We start from the raw sequence: 19,424 nt of genomic DNA on the forward strand, positions 1-19,424 counted from the left end.
CCACAATCGAGGCCGTTTTATTACCTCATCTCACCGATCTTACTAATGAAAATGGCTGCCACCCTGTTTAAGCAAACGGCGAACAGTTCGCCGGTTTTAACGCGGAGATTTTGCGAGAATGTTGCCAGAAGACTGGAGATAGGGAATTTCAACAAAATTATTCGATTTGGGTAAGGCTTCCTATAATCAGTGGTTTTTCTGGAGTTTAACCGAGAAATTTTTGTAAAATAACGGGTGCACTTTTGCACACCCGAAAGATAGGCGTCGTTTGGGCGTGTTTTTTTATGTGGCTCCAATTAAAAAGTTTTTTTAAACACAGTAAAATGTCTTTCTAAATTTGTTCGCAACTGAGAATGGAAAAAAGTATGTCATTCTAAATTGAGTGATCCACTTGATATCAGGGCTGCCAACAGTTTTCAGTGGGCCTGGAACCAAACTATAAAAGTAAGCTCCTTGCGAGCAAAGTGAGCAGAAAATTTTTGCCACCTCGCTCTTTAGATTAGCTTAAAATACACTTCAGAATATTCTTTGCAGTCACTTGTTTGCATTTATTCAAATATTACTTTGTATCAATTGTTTCATTGTTACATTTTACTGTTATTTCTCTTCTATGAATGAATTTCTATCTTTTAACTATAAATTTTCCCTAGACATTGAGGCCCTTAGGCAATGTGCCCCCTTTTGTCCCCCTCTTGTTAGCCCTGCTTTATATCATCCACATGATACTCTTAGAATGCTAAATGTTTTTGGCCTTTTTCTTTAAGTTATCTCGTTACTTTCCGAACCTTTAGAAATTTGGAGAACAGCCACTGATGGTAGTGGTAGGTAAGCATAGTTCAACTCTCAGTCATGAAATTCCCTGAGATGTAAAATTGATGTAAACAGGAAATGTGCCATATAAAATATGCACACACTCAGGAATCAATGAGAAATTTGATGTGCACACTCAAATGTGTACACTTGTCACAAATGCACTTTTGCACTCCCGGGTAATAGCTTGTGCACTCCCAAGATCTCATTGAAAACTGCCATGAAATCCAGACTGGAAAAAGAGAGGCACAGGCTGGAAAACATGCATATGCTCACAGCAATGCTGGGCTTCTTTTGCTCGCACCTTGGGCCTCTAGTGTACTAAAATATCAATGAATTCATATAATACTATAGTTATGTAATTCAATTGTTTTATTTTATAGTAATTTCATTTGCTGCTTTTACATTTTTCTATTCTAATATTTAGAATTCTAAAATTTCAATTTAAAGCATTTATAGAGCCAGACTTTTTAAGTTGAGCTGCTACAGGAATCTTAATACCTCACAACTGTTAGAAAATTATTATAATAATACTACAGGGCAAGAAAAAATTATGTTCCGACGGACAAAGTCTTTGTTATCTTCTGTCACTGGCGATTAGAAACGAAAGTATCTAAAGACAAGTTTTGTTTTCTATTGCACATTTCAACAAATAAATCTAAAAAATTAACTGTAAAAGGGAGCTAAACCATAATGATAGGTGCAACAGAGCCTTATCATGTCTAAAAAATCATCAAACTGACATCAAAGATTGTCGTGTGAAATGAAGGAAGTTTGAGTCTCGTTTTGCAGCTTGGGGTCTTTGTTGGGAGCATCTACCTTGCTCAGTGCTTAAACAAGCATCCAACGCAAGCTGAAGTATATCAGCAGTTGGATCAACTCAATATAGCACTGTGTGAACTAGTGCACAGTCTATATTGGTTTTCACCAGGAATGCACAGATGCACAGAGTTCAAAGTGCTTAGAGAGGTTTCCTTCAAGAGACTGATTCTTATTTCAAAGTTAGAAAAACATCTATGATGCAACGTCAAATTAACATTTTCCATTGATCTTGAGTAAAATTTAAGCCATGACAAAGTCTATTATAATGTTGCTTCTACTCAAAGAATGAATTGTGATTGTTTATGATCTTTTTGCTCTCCTGGGTTGAAAATAAAAGTGTTTGAACACTGTTGATATGGCAGGCTTTATCCAATTAACCCTGTTTCAAATTCACATTTTCCATTTTTTATACAATTAATTGTAAATGGCTTTGAAAAAAGGAGTGTGGTTAAAGCTTTTTGTCTGACACTCTTTAAAGTATAAAATGTAAAAAACATCAAGTTATTTTCCTAAAGAAACTTGTAAGGTACTTCTTGGACAACTATACCATTTATGTGCTCCCATTTTTCTGATTGGCCTATTTCAGTCTACAACTGGGTACATATTTTCCATCTAGTGCATTTGGATCCTTATTCTAACGTTTTACAGGAGTGTCAGACAAAAGGCTTTCAGTATGTTGTAAAATGTTTGCTTTTTCAAAGTCATATTTATATTTAATTCACGAACAAAGATCGTGGTCACACTGCAGTGCTTATCATACTGAAAATTTCTCCATATCTCCAGAAGCACTTCAAAGCTAAAATATTGCCAGTTTTTTGACATCTTTTTAGAAATTTGACAACACTAGCTTTGTGAGATATGAAAATTTAAAACTCTTTTCAAATTATGGAACTATGTAATTAGGACTGAAACACACAAAGTTCAAGAAAGGCTTCCAAGAACAATGTGAGTTCAGTTGGGTATACTTTTGGCTGGTGGGTGTGATTGTTCAAAGCTTCTAAGCCTATGAAAAAATAACAAGTCAATTTGCAATCTTTGCAAAGCTAGCAGAAATAGCGAACTTGCTTTAAGGCCGATTTCAATTTGACATTTGTTGTGCGCGCAGGCGTAGCGCCCAAATTTGCGCATGCGTAGCTAAGTTCTCCTGTCAAGTGGCCGCGCTCACAAAAAAGTTGAGACCCTATCAACTTTCTGGCGCTCACAGCGGACGCAAAATCAAGACCACTTGATTTTAATTACGCATGCTAAGACTTGGGGGCTAAGCCCGCGCACATAAAAAATGTCAAATGGAAATCGGCCTTTATAATGATGAAAATGCACAAAGAAACAAGTTAATTACATGTGCACCAATGAGAAGAGACACCCTAATTAAAACATACATTAATACATTGGGGAAGGTTATCAGAAATGCTTAGAAATTCAGTTTAGATTTTTCTTTTTAAGCCCATTCCAACTGGATGCATGTGCATAAAAACTTCTAATATTGTTTATAAATGTCTTTTTGTAAAAATGCCTGCCTGACTGGAAGGGTTTCCGTTTTATGAATATTAATGCCCCAAGATTGATAGTTGTTGAATAATTTTTAGATACCTAATTTACCAAGCACGAAAACAGTTTTTCTCAGAAGTACAAAACTGCAAAACTCTCCTCTTCTGTGAATTTATTCAAGGGAAGTTGCTTCAATTCATTCATCAACCTTGCAAGTTTCTTTATAGCATTTTAACTCTAAAGGTTTTTCACTTTTAAGGCAGTTACCTAGCAAAAAATAGCAAATCAAACTTCAGGAAGTTCAATTCAGGAACATTTCCAAAATCTCTATGTCCATTTAATGATGATATAGAGGACAGGAACGATTTTTTGCTACTCTACCATTGCTATGGTCTAAATTGGTGCAGTATTCTGGACCCCTCAAATACAATACTATAACCAAATGGTTTATCTATCATATCTATCATGTCCAAAGTTCTCTGATATGGTTATAAACAGTTGTTAGATGAGGCAAACAGAAAAATGCTATCAGTAATTTAAGTATGCATTCATGCTCAGGGTGCATTCTACAAGATAGCACAATTTTAGTTAAACAAAAATTCTTTTAATAAATCATTTATTTTGAATTGCTTTTTTTCTTTTTGTTGCAAGCCATTGTGACATTAATTTTTACATTTTATTGCACATGCTCTTTGTGTTCACAGGCGGCCTAGGCTTGCTTACAACATTCTACCAGCTAAAGAAACATTTTCAAAATCTCAGCCTGTTGTGATTTTACATGGGATGTTTGGCTCAAAGAGAAATTGGAATTCCTTGGCCAGAGTTCTAAACCAGAGAACTGGAAGATCGGTACCTTTTTAACTACTGTTCTATACATAATTAAGCAGCAATTTTGCCTCAACGACAGACTTAGGTATCAATTAGCAGATAATAATTTTTGTCTCCTTTTTTCATGCATAAGATATCGAGGCCAAGATGGCAGACAGCCAACGTCATACATCATATTATTAGCTCTATTTTATATCACTTTTCACAAAGTAATAGAGAACCGAAATTTAAACAGATATGGTAAGGTTATCAATTGTTAAATGATTCAACATAAACAGCAGTCTCCGATTATAGTTACATAGTTACATCACAAACCGATAGTATATGCTTACTAATAGACAGTTTTTAGATGGGGGCTCATTAAAGGGGGCATGTACAAGGGGTGGCTAATTCAAGGATTTACGGTATTTGAAACATTGAACCATTGCTGAAACTTGTGTTCAACTGTTTTGTTGCCCTTACCCAGGTAATAACATTCGATGCAAGAAACCACGGAGACAGTGAGCACCATATTTCAATGTCTTATCAAGCAATGACACATGACACATTGGGGTTGCTGGAGAAACTTGATTTAAAGCAATGCGTGTTGATAGGACACAGTATGGGAGGAAAGACTGTAATGAGCATAGCATTGCAAAACCCACAAATTGTTGATAAACTTATTGTTGTTGATTCGGCACCAAGGACTTCGATTGCAGCTACATCTGCTGTGTCCTGCCTTAAGGCAATGATGAAATTAGACCTGAACTTGATTCATTCCAGAGCAGATGCAGACCAGGCACTGAAACCTGAAATAAAAGTGAGTGATCGTTTTGGTTCTGAGAGCTGTTACATTTCTAGCAACATTGTGCACTGGTATATAACAATTTTTATTTGTATTCTTGTGTTTTTCTCACTGGTTAAAGAAAATACAAGACATTGATACATTTTTTTATTTAGAACGATGAAGTGAGGCGATTTATTTTGACAAATCTTGAAGATTCGTCGTATGGCATGAAATGGATTATAAACCTGCAATTTTTTCACAAAAATATCAAAGATCTTCTTGAATTCCCCGCCTTTGGTGAGCAACAGTATTTGGGACAAACGCTCTTTTTGGCAGGGCAAAAGTCAGACTACATCACGTGAGTTCAAAATGTCTACCGTATTCGATTACAAGGCGCGACTCGTAATTATTTTTGGCACGTTTTGCTGCGGTGGCTTATAAACGCGGGCGGCTTACATTATTTTATCAAAATTATGCCAAGCCTTGCTACCTTGAAGCAGAGGGTAATGTAGAAGAGGAGGAAGAAATACAATACAGTATTATTGTTGTTGGTTGAACTTCTAATTTCTTTTTTGTTTGTTTAAGTACATTAATCATGTTTTTGTCCGTTTTTGTGTCTGTCATTTCAAACTAAGTATTTCTGCATAGTTTTATGGATGCGGCTTATAATCAAGGGTGGCTTCTGATACCCATATAAAGATAAATTGGTTTTGTTAAAGATTAAATTGTATTTACGAACAGAAAGTTACTGGCTTTGAGCCCTGTGCTGGCAATAATGTCCACATTCAGTTTTATCTGGTGTAAATGGGTACTTCTAATATTGGACGTAGGTTGTTGTTATTTTGACAGTAGCCCCCTTCCCATATCATCATATATGTCTTTGGCTCTTTGCTATTAGAGTACATAAACTAGAAAGGGGGGTGTCGGTCTTTGCCAATCTATGCTTATACAAAATTGTTCAGGCATTTGCTCCGTCGGCTATAGCAAGTACTTCAGCTTAGTCTCGGGAGGTAAAGAGGGCAGAGAAGCTGATCTGTTCCCAGCCCTGACGCCAAGCCAATTCTTTAACAGCGGTTCTAGCCTCCTTTTCGTCGGGAGACATACAAGAGAAAGTCTTGTAATTAGTGAGGTGAGACAACCATCCGTCTTGATGTCAAAGAGCATGCGCATGTAATGAAGTAGTTATTACGCATGCTCTTTGACTCCAGGACGGAGGAATGTCTCAGGCGTTTAACAATTTTCGCTCGTTCGTACCATATATTTCACTATACCATACATTTTAAAAGTTGCAAGGCAGACCGAATTTGAGACGATATAGTTTCTCATGCCAAACAGTTTTAAGAAGAAAGGCAGGTAATCGGAATTTTTTTTAAAAACACGCTTTGAACACCGTGTTTCGATTTGCAAAAAATAAAAGTAACATAAGAACTTGCCAAGTCTCAGATCAAAACCAAGAAGAAAAATTCAACATTTTTTCTCGTGTTGAAAAATAGGCCAAACCTTCTTATTAAGGATATCCTGCAAAAATACTATTTCGTGGTCTTAGAAACAATTGATAGTAGTTTTAGAAAAGTCAATTTTTTTATTAAGAGCAATTTAAAAAAACACGCAAGCTTCGGGTTATCCAATAAACAAGAACGTGGAGCCACAGCAGCAATTACCTGGTTCTTATAGAAAGATTGTATGTACCAAGTAGCATCGTTTTAGTTTTACGACCACCATAACTATTCCCCCGTCCCCGTCATATTGCGAGTTAAATGTTTGAATCTCCATTTACTTTTACCCGCAGTGATGCTGAAATTCCTGACATTCACAGACTTTTCCCAACGGCAGAAATAGAGTATATCAACGATGCAGGACATTGGGTGCACTCAGACCAGCCTAAGATATTCCTAGATTCTGTTGTCAAATTTTTAGGAACTTGATTATTAGCGATAATTTCAAATAGGTAGATAGATATTGAATTTTGAATGTTTGAATTACCAAGTTAATTCCGTAGGACTTGATTGTTTTGTGGGAACTTTTCTGTCAAAATATGGTTTTTTCAAAAGCTCTTGTGATTTAATCGCTAACTTGAGTGTTTATTTTATTTTTAAATTTGATTATGTAGGTTGATATGTGTATGGTTGCTCAGCACCCTGTTTTCTAAAATTGGATAAAGTGTAAGCTATTTTTATTCTTTAACGTGCATATTAAAATGTTTTATGTAGAACTGCAATAAAATTGTTTCTTGTTTAGGTAGTTTGTAGTGTTAAGATAAAAGTTCTGGTATAATGCCAGTTTTTATTCATGGCCAGCGAAACGTATTTGAAAGTGGAGGGGCCAAAATATCAAAGTCTTGAACGGGCTTAGGAAAGGCCGCCACCGGTTGGTGGCAAGAAAAATTTAGAAACTATATGTTTCTAAATTATAAACTATAAGGAACTATATGTTGTCTTAGGGATGCCCAGAAACTGTATCTAAAATGAATTTTGACTGATAGTGTCGCATAGTCGCGTCTATTGTTATGTTGACTTAAAATAGAAAAGTTTTGCAAAGTTTTAGAACTACCACTATCATATAGCTCGTGATGAAACCTTTTTTTAGATTTTAAAGGTACCCGAAATAAGATTGGAGAGAAAAATAAATGAAACACGGATTAATAAAAAACATTAACATTGAAATATCAACAGAAGAACTATCAACTAAAAATAAAGAGTTAAGCAATTTTGTACAGTGAAGATATAACTTTGTTACATCTGATCTTAACTTTTTCAGAAACTAAGTGCTTCGACAAAAATTTGAAACTGGTCTTGTCTAAATGAGTTTAAATATTTTCTCTTTCTTAGTAGGAATGGATTATCCAAACGATCAAACTTTGAAGGTTTCTTGATGATACTGTTTAATTTCTTCAACAGCTGATTTCTCTCTTTTTGTAATGTTTCTGAGAAAGTTTTCGTTAACAAATAGACCTTGTGTGCCAGGTTTAGGCAATGGCAAAAACGAAACTCCGTCAATTTTTGCTGACACCAAGTTATTATGGACTAGGTTCCTCGATCTATTTGCTAAGCCAAGCTGTTACTCTTTGTAAAACTTAGAAAATGACCAATTTCTTTGATCTAATTCCCATATTCAATTTTATGTATGTCTTCTATGGTAAAGACATAGCCACCAAAGTAAAGCTAAGGACACATTAAAGAGAATACAAGGCAAAGTTACTTACAGAATCATCCTACATTTATTCCACTTTTGCCTAAAATTTTTCTTTAGCTCTGCAGAAAATTAGGGGGCCATGGCCCCCCGGCCCCCCGGTTTCGCCTGCTTTGTTTACAGATTTTTCATAAATGGAAAGATATGTTGCTTGCAGAATAATTGATGTTCTGGCTTTCTTTTAGACCGTAAATTTGATCTGCATTTCGTTTGTGCAAATACATGCATACATGCATCAAGTAAATACTTTCATTAGTACGTTCAGTTTTTGCTTGAAAATCGCTGCTTTTCCAAGTTGAAATTGTGACGAGAAGCCAATTCTATAGAGTATGTTATCTTGGCTGAAAGTATCCACTCAATCAATAGCGGCGCCAGGGAGATCCGGGAGGGTATTTATCCCCTAGTCCCCCCCCCCCCCACTTTTGTCAAAGCATGGTTTACATAATTGTTTTAAAACTAATAAAATAGCTTTAGGCAGGGTTAGGCCATAATTCTTTAAGTTTTGTCTAAAAAAGGCCCCCTTAGCATAAAGCACTAGAATAAGGGGAAAAAAGGCGTGGTCCCCTTGGTCACGCCCATGAACCTCTCACTTTGCAGTAGCCGGCACTACCACAGCTAGAACAAAGATGCATATATTCAGATTTAAGTTTAGATTCACAAGTTTTTTGCATGATTTGTGAATCCTCCAATAACGTTCTCCAGTACTTTTCTGAAGCACGGTTAAAAGTTTCACCGAATTTTCTTCCTCGAAGCAATGAAATAATCTCTCAAATTTATGTTCATTTAATTTGAAAGCCATTGGAATTGCACAAATATTTTCCTACCAAAACCCCTGGTCACGAAAACCCCTTTGCCCTGAGCTTTGTTTTCCGAGACCCCTTGGCCCGTTTCGGCTTAGGCCCTTGGTTTCTGTGAGGCGCCATTTTAAGCATGGTTTCTATACTTTTCAGAGTATATCATTAATAGCCAGTGTATATTATATATTTCTAGGCCTCTTGCTAATATGGCTGTTTTGGGCGTGAAAGCTTGATTTTAAATCTTTCACTCCAAAACAACATCATACAAGATTGAGATTTCCGGTAGGGCTAGGGAAGCTTAAGCCCCCAAAAATATTTTGCAGATTTTTCACCCATTTCTCAATCCAAGGCCGGTGCAAGAAGTTGATTATGGGGTGAGATGTAAAAACAAAGGTGCTTTATAATACTGGCATGGTTAGTCTGCTCTGATTGACTGATTCGGACGCCCGAGTCTAGCTAGCAAACTTTCTGCAAAAATGAAAGTTTATGATTTTTTCAATAAGTACTCGATCTATCAATGCCTGTTCTTGACCTTTGGGATGATCTTAATTCTACATTGGAAAATCAAAGGCTAACGCTACTGAAGTATCAGCATAGCTTGTCACAGAGACTCTCCAACAAGTGCGCATCAAAAAGAATGCTGAAACTTGAAAGTGAAAGGTTTCTTTAAAGGTAAAAAGGGTGAACCGAACCCCCTTGTACTAGGGCAAATATCTGTTAATTTTGTTGTGGAATTCCGTTTAAAAGCCATCCTTCACTTACATTGGATTTTTTCGCGTCGTTTTCAAATTTGAAAACAGTCCAACTTGACCCTCTACCACAGAATATCTTCCTGATCGATTAAAGCCATATATATTCACAGATAAGCTATTGATACAACTATTTGCGTGCATGTTTTGCCAAGGTGCAGTGGCGGTTTTGGGGGGGGGCAACTAAGGGCAGTTGCCTTGTTTGGGGCTATAAGAAACGGGGTAGCAGACAATGCAGAATACGTATTTTGTTGTGTTGTAATTAATAAACAAATTTTGTAACTTCTTGACAATAATTGGAAGCACAATCATGCAGTGAACTTCTTCTCTCATTCAATTTTATTCATTTTACAGATTTTATTTTACCCCAAAAATATTACAGTTGCTGTTTCTTTTTCAAGTTTGTGATCAGAAAGCCATCGTTGTCAGTAAAGTCTGTATTTGGAAACGAGGCTACAGCAACAGTGCCATCAAATCAGTTCTTGAGCGCGGTCAACACAGGCCTAAGTTTATTTTTTATAAACGTACAAGTTGGAAATTCGTCGTAAAATAAGTTAATATGTCTCGTTATTGCTCTGTTTTCAAAAGCTTTATTGGAAAACTTGGAAAGCCAAGAAGATTTTCGCTTCAGTCTGCGAGATGTTCCGACGATATTTTGTCACAAGGTATGTGTGTGTACAGATCAAATCCTTGCCATCCCTTTTCAAATTTCATCACTATAAGGAAAATAGTTGTGCAATTCCAATGGCTTTTAAATTAAATGAACATCACTTTTCAAATTTCCCGAAACAACGCTCGCAATCCCCCACTTCTTCCCCCAAACAGATTTAGATATTTTCTTGTAAACAGTCTTCGAACATTGTAGTTCATGCCCAAAGTTGTATATAAATAAAAACTTGCTAATATTTAGGGGGTCAGTCAACGAGGAAGGGGTGGGGACTTTGGTGGTTATTGTGTTTTAGCAAGAAGTTTTTGTAAGGACATGTAGGTAAGTTTCATGCACAACAGCCCCAAGTTGCATAAAGGGTACTTCTGCAACAAACAAATGTTAGATAGGTAATGTATTCTCCAAATAAATTTTTAACTTTTTTATTGACTAAAGTTGCATTGTTTTGATAACAAACAGTGTTTTCCATGTTAGTAAAATTTTCATGATATGAAGATCTTATCTGCTTTTCTGCCATTAGAAACAAAACTTGAAATAGACAACCAGTTGAAGCTTTTAGCTACACTCAAGAAAAGAAAAGACATTCTAGACAAAAAGAAGAGCATAATCAACATCTCCAGAGCTGATCCATTAATGGAAAAGGCTGCAAGAAAGCGGCAGTGTAAGTTTCAGTTTATTTCAGTAGTTTTTTTCACCGACTAAAACAAGCAATTGCTATAAATAATTCTTTATTTTGTTCTTGATGCTAAAGGCTGATTGTTTACCGGACAATTTTTAAGACTATCTTTATGATTTTATTCTATTTATTTGCAAAAATTTAAAAAAATGGTGACAGGCACCAGAAGGCTGCAATGATAGCTCTCTGACAATATGGTGATACAGTGCCTGTCCCTCAATTAGATAAAATATTTCATCAAAAGGGAAAGTTTTGTTACATAGGATGTGCAAAGACATCACTGTTGTCCATCAGGCGTTTTAAACCTCCCAGTGTTTGAAAGATATTTGCTTAATTAAGGTGTTATAGGTTTCCAAAGGTAAGATTGATGATCCCTCTTTTGAACTTGGCTTTAACCCTCTAGCTCATGTAGAATTGCAAGTGAGTGTATTGGGACTTGGGAGACACCCTTAGATATACCTTAATGAGATTATCCTTATATGGCAAAATAATGCCAAACCCAAATACACCTGTATGCTGATAGGCTTAGAAGACCATGCATCATACCCTGGCTCACTCTGACTAATGCAGGTATGAGGAACTAAGACCCTATTGATGTAGGGCAATATTGCCATAGGCACGTGACTTAAGCCACCATATCATTACCCTATACCCAACACTCCCTGATTTAGACTATCATTCAGAACTAAATGTGCAAATATTTTTGCCACTTTGTTTGAAAGGATAACCTCTCCTTTGTTTTCACTCTATATTGGAAGCATGCAGTTTTGAATATCTCACCACACTGTTGGGAAACTCACTGAAAGTCTACTGGGTAACATTTTGAAAACTTTTCATCTCAAGAATGTTAAACTGAGTTCAACCTTTCATTTGACCTGGTGTGGGCAACGTTTTTTATATTGGGCATCCAATTTGTGGTGTTTCCTACCCTAAACCAAATAAAAATGAATTTTTTTAGGGTACTTTTATTACTGCCAATCCACTGAGTGTTGCAATCCTTTTGACTTGCCTGCTAAGATATTCCTTCCTGCCAAGTTCTACTTATTTATCCCGATTTTCTTAAGGTTTGATCTGGAGTTTCATGAAAACATAAATTTCCTTTTCAAATGCAAATTAAATGCTGTACATAATAGCTCTATTTAACCCTATGCGCGCCACTATCATCATGGTTGCATTCTTGCTAGCAGTAATTTCATGTCAGTACTTTCTGATGGTTGACAAGCATATAAAACAGGAAATTAAAAATATTCTTAAGTATGTTAAAAGAGAGGATCTTTCATGCTATTTTGTAACATCCCTGGCTGAGATGGCTCACTTTGGAGGCACAAATGCATAATCAACCAAAAAGCCATAGACCACAGTCTCTTCAAAAAGATAGACCTTCAAGCACAGAATGGAGATGTAGCACAGTAAAGAGGAATCCCCAGGAGGGGGACTACATTGTTTTACCAGCAATGGAAATAGACACTCCTTTTAGCTGCTTGTATTAACTGCTGCCTTGAATTGTTTTTTTAAGGAGCACATAGCTTGAGGGCAGCAGCTGCCTGTCTGCAAATTGTAAATCCCAATGCAAACTATCTTGCTTATGTTCTTGGTGTTTCAAAATATGGCACATGCTTGATCAGTGCAACAGCAGACAAGGCAAGTGTAAATATGGGAACATATTGAGGTGTTCTCACACAGCTTGAACTTGAACAACCTTGGCTCATAACCATTCACTGTGTGAATCATTGAATCAAGACCGCTGTAAAGATTACCATGAACAGTAAATGCTTCAAAGATGTAGACAATTTTTACATAAGCAGCTACAATGTACTTTTGAAAGCAATTTTAAGATTTAGAATTCCCTATTTTTATAGCAATGCAATGGCTTTTCCCAAAATATTGGACTAATTTGAAAGATGGTGGTGTTGACAAATAGAAAAGATCTAACTGCATGTCAAAAAGTCTTTGGATGGTGCTGGCTTAAATTTGGTCAAAGTTGGAATAGAGTGGTGTTTATTGCAGGCATTCCTTAGATCTTTTCCCATAAAAGCTGCCTTGAAGACCCTTTAGCTCCTCAGAGAAGACATGGCAAAGTATTCTCAGGCATTGCAAGTATAAATATCCTAATGTCTGCCTTCTGGTTTCATTGCTGACTTGTCTATCTGGCTCCAGCTCCGGGTGCCTTCTCTGTGTTAACATTGATGCTCAGTGACAGAAGGTGTTCTCTCCACCATGAAACAATGGAGAATTTGATGCTTATAAAATGCACGAATGAAAACTGGGTATGATGAAAAAGAAGATATTATTGAAAGAGCTCTTGGAATTTACATGTCAAAATAGAGAATAAGGTTGACATAAGAAAAGCTTGAAGTGATGAGAGGAACAGTTGAAGCACTATTTGATAGGTTTCAGAATCTGAATCAGAGCTCAGTGACTCAGTATACACTTTTTTATAAGAACAATTTTATAAGAGCATGAACCTAAAAATTGGGCAAAAGTTAAGAACAAGTTAGGAACAAGCGGAGGCTGAGAATTCTGAATGACATTTTATCTCAAAACAAGAATTTTTAGCCATGTGTGGGTGCTTTTTCACTAAATATTCAAACTTGTCTGCAAATGAAGGTTGACTCACTCACTTAGTTGGCAAATGGGGCCTGAAGACCTAAGAGTAAAAATACTAGCAATTGCACACCCTATTAATTAAAGAACAAATTAAGAACAATACCACCACAGATTTTTGAAAAAATTAAGAACCGTCAGTTCTTCCTGCTCTGTAAGTCTGTGTTCCTACACAAAACTTTGCCATATTTCCAAATGTTTCTTTTTTGTCTTGTTTTATAGATTGGTAATACATGATTTTAGGTTGTAGAAAATACATACAAAAATGACCATGTTGTTTATTTCCCGGAGAGACCTGGTCGCACCTTAGTTCAAGTGATAAAAAATAATCATTTAGGTAGTTGATTTTCCTTCATTTCCCACGCCTGGCAATTCGCAAGGCTATCAACAGAGTTTCTAGTATTAGTGAAACTCTTTTGGTATATCTGAAATGCATAGCAAGATTTTTTCTTATGACCTCTTTGACCTCTTTGACCATGCAATGACCTCTTTGAAATTTTACTACATTGTCAGACATCAAGCTTTCATACTATGTTTTTGGGTCACAAATTTGTCTTAAACTGTCCTTTAACAAGTAAGCTTGTTGTCAGCAAATATCTTGAAGTTTTATAGAATTAAGCTGATAACTTGTTCAGTCAATGGCTGAATATTCAAATGCCAGTCAACTCTTATTTAAAAGAATATTTGCTCTCTACTGTATCTCCTTTTGGTAAATCTTAAAACTTTTTAATGATTGAAAAACACAGGCAAAATCCATTTTTCCATTAAATTTCATTTTGATTATTAATGTTTGCATTCTTTTTAGTAAGAATTCCCCTGGACAAAGTTAAAGAAGAATGGTCAAAAACTAGAGGCTTGAAAGAAGTAGCTTTTCTTGCAAAATATTACGGAATTTTTAGAGACTTGTTCGATGGCAAGGAATATCAGCCCAATATCTGGCTAGATATAGAATACCAAAATGTTTTTGCATATCGTGGTAATATTATTGCTCCATCCGAGGTATGTACTGTGTCACAAAGAATGCTGTCTTTAATATTTGCTAGGGTCTGAGACTTCTTTGCCTTCATGTATGGCTAGTTAAGGACCAGGTGTGAAAAAGCAAGGAAGCAAATTGATCCTTAGATATGAAGTAGATATTCACTGTATCAGTCATATGAGCAGGTGTTCAGCCTAAGTGAATAAGAATGGCCTTTTTTGCAGGAATTTTCGTAAACCACACAGTAACCAATCTACTGCAAAGAGAAGCGATTGTGCGCCATTGGTGTTATGTTTTCATTTTGAGATACTTTATGATATAAGGTAGCAATTCTGGAGAAATAAATAAAATACATATTTAAGAAGTTTCAAATTTGCATGGGACACCTTAAAACAATCCTGACACGTCCCCTCCTTTCATTACTTAGACATTAATTTATAACACCTTAAATCCGAATTCCCACTAAGAATCATGTTGGTCTAAAGCATTTCTTCTGTTGTAGTAGACACCATCAAAGTTTTCCTTATTAAAACCCGCTATTGTTCTTTTTTGAAGCTTAATTAATTCGGTGATGTTGTGTGTTTAATTCAACAGTGTATAAAGAGGCCACAAGTGACGTTTGAGGCATCAGGTGAAAATCTTCATAGCCTTTTGCTTGTGAATCCTGAAGGCTGTCACCCCTGTGCAAATGCAGAGGTTCTGCATTGGATGATGTAAGTATCTGCTTGCTATATGTTTAGAAATTTAGACTGTGCTTACTTTCAACCAAAAGTAAATTTCTTGTTAATTTATGCTAAAATATTAATCATAATTAAATTTAATTATCTAATGAAAAGTTATCAAAAGATGAATATACTTTTGAATAGTGAAAGATTATGAAGCCAAGCTCTTTTTCTCTATTTTATTCTGTTTTATCTTAATGAAAGTGTGTTCAATCGGCTGAAACCACGCATGTTTGCCCCCAAAGCAGAGTCCTAACCATGTCAATGTATCCAGATCACATATTTTCTGATAATACCCTTTTCTATCAATCTCTTTCAATTTCAGCCTCAATATTTCCGGAAATCAAATCGCAAAAGGAGATGAATTGGAATACTTGCCTCCTTTACCGTGGAAAGGAAGTGGATTCCATCGTTTTTGCTTTGTTTTACTGTCGCAAACTGATGCCATCGATAAGAAAGAGCTGGAAACATCTAAGGAAAAAAGGTAAATACCTGACCCTTTCCTTTTTTGCCTAAGCAAAGCTATGCCTCTACGTACCCTCTTTTCTACATTCAAGACATTCTTTAACAAAGCGAATTCTAATTTAGCCTTCAAGCTTCTTTAGAGCGAGAGACAATTCACTTTTGCAAATAGCGTACGAGTTTTCTACCGAAACAAAAGGATTTCTAAAGATTTTCATATTAAACGATATGATTTCCACCAATGGTGTACGAGTTGCCCCTCGCTTTAAGGATAATACAAGGCAATAGCCTTGGCAACAAAAAACTAGGATGACCACAATCACTGAAGTTGTCAGACTGCCTTGATTTTCCGCCCCTTCCCAACAAAGCAATATTGTTGATAACGTACTTTAAGGGATCAGTGTATTAAATACGTTATATCCGGAGTACGTTGTGACCAGGGTAAGTAAAATTTACTAAAACCAAGCACACCTTTTGCCGGGACCAAGCTCACCAGTACGTTATAGCCGAAAGTACGTAATAACCGAGTACGTTATAACGGGATTGCTTTATGTGGGGAGGGCATTACAATTTATATCGTTATACTGGGATATTATAATAGGTTTTTAAAAAAAAACTGAAAAATTACATCATTGTATACTGGTCGGAAGGAACAGCACACGACACAATTTCAAAGTATTAAATGGAAAGTGGAGTGTGGAGTACTAGTAAAATGCACTATTACAGAAGTAATTTGGGTGCTCTTTGTAGAGGTTAGGATGTGAAGAGTTTTCAATCAAAGGGGCCTGTTTCCAAAATATACTTAAATACCGAATTTAAGATAGACTTGTTGGATTAAATTAAGTGGAAGATGGAAAAACAGTTTGTCTGATATCTTTTTAAGTATTTATAGACCCCTCGAGCCAAGAACTGCGTTTATTTAGGCAGCCTTTGTTTCAAGGAAGCATTTAGTTCTCAGACAATCTTTTGGTGGTTCAAAACTTAAAAATGGCGTTGAAAAAAGCAAACATTTAGTAAACTAAAGCTTTTCGTCTGACACTCTTCAAAGTTTAAAACGTCAGAACATAGATCGAAAACTCTACGCTAGGAAATATATATACCCAGTTGTGGATCGAAATAGGCCAATCAGAAACACGAGCACATGACTGTTGAGGTTGACCTATCAGTGCCGCTTGCCTATTGAGAATGTTACCAGTGGAGTCCTAACGTGAAAACGAACTCCTTTTGTCTACACAGAAGCGGTTTTTTGTGCTTGTGTAGATAGATTCCAAAACTGCTAGGTGGAACGACGATCGAGCTTTACCATTAATCCGAAACATGTCGCCATTATAGTTTTTTGCACAATCTGGGTTTTCCAGTAAATGCTGCCCGATAGCAGAATCGCAGGTTTTAGTTGTAATTTTAGATTTGCAAGACCGGGTGGCTGTTCTCTTTGGGGACGAGTGTTGTTTCTAATACTAGGCAGAACATGTTGTTTTATTCTATCCTCCAATCTTTGGGTAGTGCGTCCTACGTAGCCAGAATAATTTAGGTCTCGTGGGAATGAAGATTTAGATCGCAAGTGTTAAGGACGACTTTGTTTTTGTGCTAAATTTCATTTTGAGATTCTGGTTATCCGGTGAAAGGCCTATTCTTAAAAGCCTGGCTATACAATTTTCTATGCTAATTTAAACACCCGCCTTTATAATTACAAGGCAATTTTGAAAGAAATGGCACGAGTTCCAGGCCCAGGGTCCTTTACACAGAGACATAAATTGAATACATGCATGATTGAAAAATAAGAATTTGCTGTTGATACCGAAGCGCATGGTATCAAGCGTTAGCAATTTCGATTATCTTATTTTCTACCACTGATTTTAGTTTTCGTTTGCTCTTTATTGTTTCCAAAGTTTCCCAATTTCCTAATTTTATTTTGTAGATTTGAGTTTAGGACCAGAGACTTCATGAAGAAATTCGAAAGTACATTAACTCCTGTTGGTTTTGGTTGGTTCCAATCAGAATATGATGCATCTGTTTCTGAGACAGCTGCAAAACTAGGCATGTCTGGCAAATAATTTCGTTACTTTTACTCGCAGTTTTAATTTTGTTAATTTAATAATGTAAAGCACATAGTAATTTGATTACTGCTTTTAAGTTAACGTTTATTGTATATTAAGAAACTGTAGAAGCAAAGATTTTTTTGCGAAATTACTTACTTTTGAAAATGGCTTTGAAAAAATCAAACATTTCACAACATATTACTAAAAGATTTCCTTAGAGTATAAAACGTCAGAATAAGGGTCCGAAAGAACACGATGGAAAATAAATACCCAGTTGTGGATCGAAATAGGCCAACAGAAAAACGCAAGCACATGACCTGTTTTCTTTAATCATTTATATCTTATTCAACTAAAGCCATTTATTTGCAAAATTTTCTTTCTTCCGTGACTTTACTTTATATTTTCTTACTAAATAGTAACATTCTGATGTCATTGTAGGAATTTTTGAGCCTGTATTCGAGTGGGAGAAGTTCATCAGTCCAAAGGATTATCAGTTGGAAAATAGAAGAAAAATCCGCAGCAACAGGTACCGCATCAAACTAACAGATGACGACATATTATTGTAACATGAATAGCAATCCCTTTTCTGTTTGTCAATTATTTTAAAATCATACAAGTGTAATCAATGACCGATAGTATTGCAAAGCTTCCTTTGTGATTTGATATTTTCTGAATTATATTAAGGTAATTTCAGAAAAATAAGATTAAACTGTTTGTGGTCATGGCTGCAAGTTTTTTAAGCAAAAGAATACATCATGAGTTTTTGTAACTAGTTGATTTTTAGGAGAAAAATGTTTTCACTATTTGATATCATCAGAAACATTTCGAGAAGACCTTTTAGTGTTCCTCAAGCTCTCCTTATAATATATATGTATGACTAACTTTTACTCGAATATTTTTTTGGTTAAATGAGGACCAAAGTCTTTGTAAATTATCAGAATTTGCTTATGAAAAGAATTAACTGATCGAAATTCATTTCTTTGAGAAATAAAGTTACTATCCAACATCATCTTTTGGTTTTCAGAAGCCAATATTATAGCCTTGCCAAATTACCAATTTTATCCAAATATTTTTCGTATAAGTAGGGACCAACTGCTTTGTAAATTATCAATATTTTCTTATAGAAAGAATTAATTGATTAAATATTGATTTGTTAAAGAAATAAACTTGCTATTCAACATCATCAATTGTTTTTCAAAAGCCAACAGCAAAACACGCACTAATTTGTGTCTAACGCCTTTTATTGCATCCTGAAAGCAAAATTTTTCCCAAACATAATCTTCAATTTTTGGGGGAAAGCAAAGCCTATAGGCTTGATAAAATGACCCGTTCTTAATTGAATGTTTTTCCGTTGTTTGTGAGCCAAAACGATTCAAATGACGTCAAAACATATACTTATTTGTGTCTAACGCCTTTTATTGCATTCTGAAAGCAAAATTTTCCCCAAACATAATCTTCAATTTTTGGGGATAAGCAAAGCCTATAGGCTTGATAAAATGACCCGTTCTTAATTGAATGTTTTTCCGTTGTATATGAGCAAAACGATTCAAATGACGTCAAAATACATACTTATTTGTGTCTAACGCCTTTTATTGCATTCTGAAAGCAAAACTTTTCCCAAACATAATCTTCAATTTTTGGGAAAAAGCAAAGCCTATAAGCTTGATAAAATGACCCGTGTCTGATTGAATGTTTTTCCGTTGTATGTGAGCAAAACGATTCAAATGACGGCAAAACACATACTTATTTGTGTCTAACGCCTTTTATTGCATTCTGAAAGCAAAATTTTTCCCAAACATAATCTTCAATTTTTGGGGGAAAGCAAAGCC

The 19,424-nt window shown here is 35.7% G+C and overlaps 2 protein-coding genes across 2 annotated transcripts; both read left to right on the top strand.

Moving 5' to 3' along the window:
* The first annotated feature begins 10 nt into the window (after positions 1-10).
* LOC135690541 (sn-1-specific diacylglycerol lipase ABHD11) lies at positions 11-10,114 on the top strand. The gene is made up of 5 exons (XM_065208128.2): positions 11-170; positions 3,825-3,969; positions 4,415-4,747; positions 4,888-5,072; positions 6,504-10,114. Exons 1-5 carry the CDS (start codon positions 46-48, stop codon positions 6,637-6,639), a joined length of 924 nt encoding a protein of 307 aa, XP_065064200.2. The 5' UTR covers positions 11-45; the 3' UTR covers positions 6,640-10,114.
* On the top strand, positions 9,865-18,796 carry LOC135690540 (large ribosomal subunit protein mL38). Its single transcript, XM_065208127.2, has 7 exons — positions 9,865-10,114; positions 10,637-10,777; positions 14,202-14,395; positions 14,967-15,085; positions 15,420-15,578; positions 17,475-17,593; positions 18,034-18,796. Exons 1-7 carry the CDS (start codon positions 10,009-10,011, stop codon positions 18,159-18,161), a joined length of 966 nt encoding a protein of 321 aa, XP_065064199.1. The 5' UTR covers positions 9,865-10,008; the 3' UTR covers positions 18,162-18,796.
* Positions 18,797-19,424: the final 628 nt, after the last annotated feature.

This window comes from Rhopilema esculentum, chromosome 4 (genome assembly GCF_057945365.1).
Source record: "Rhopilema esculentum isolate cy_ngs chromosome 4, ASM5794536v1, whole genome shotgun sequence".
NCBI lineage: Eukaryota > Metazoa > Cnidaria > Scyphozoa > Rhizostomeae > Rhizostomatidae > Rhopilema > Rhopilema esculentum.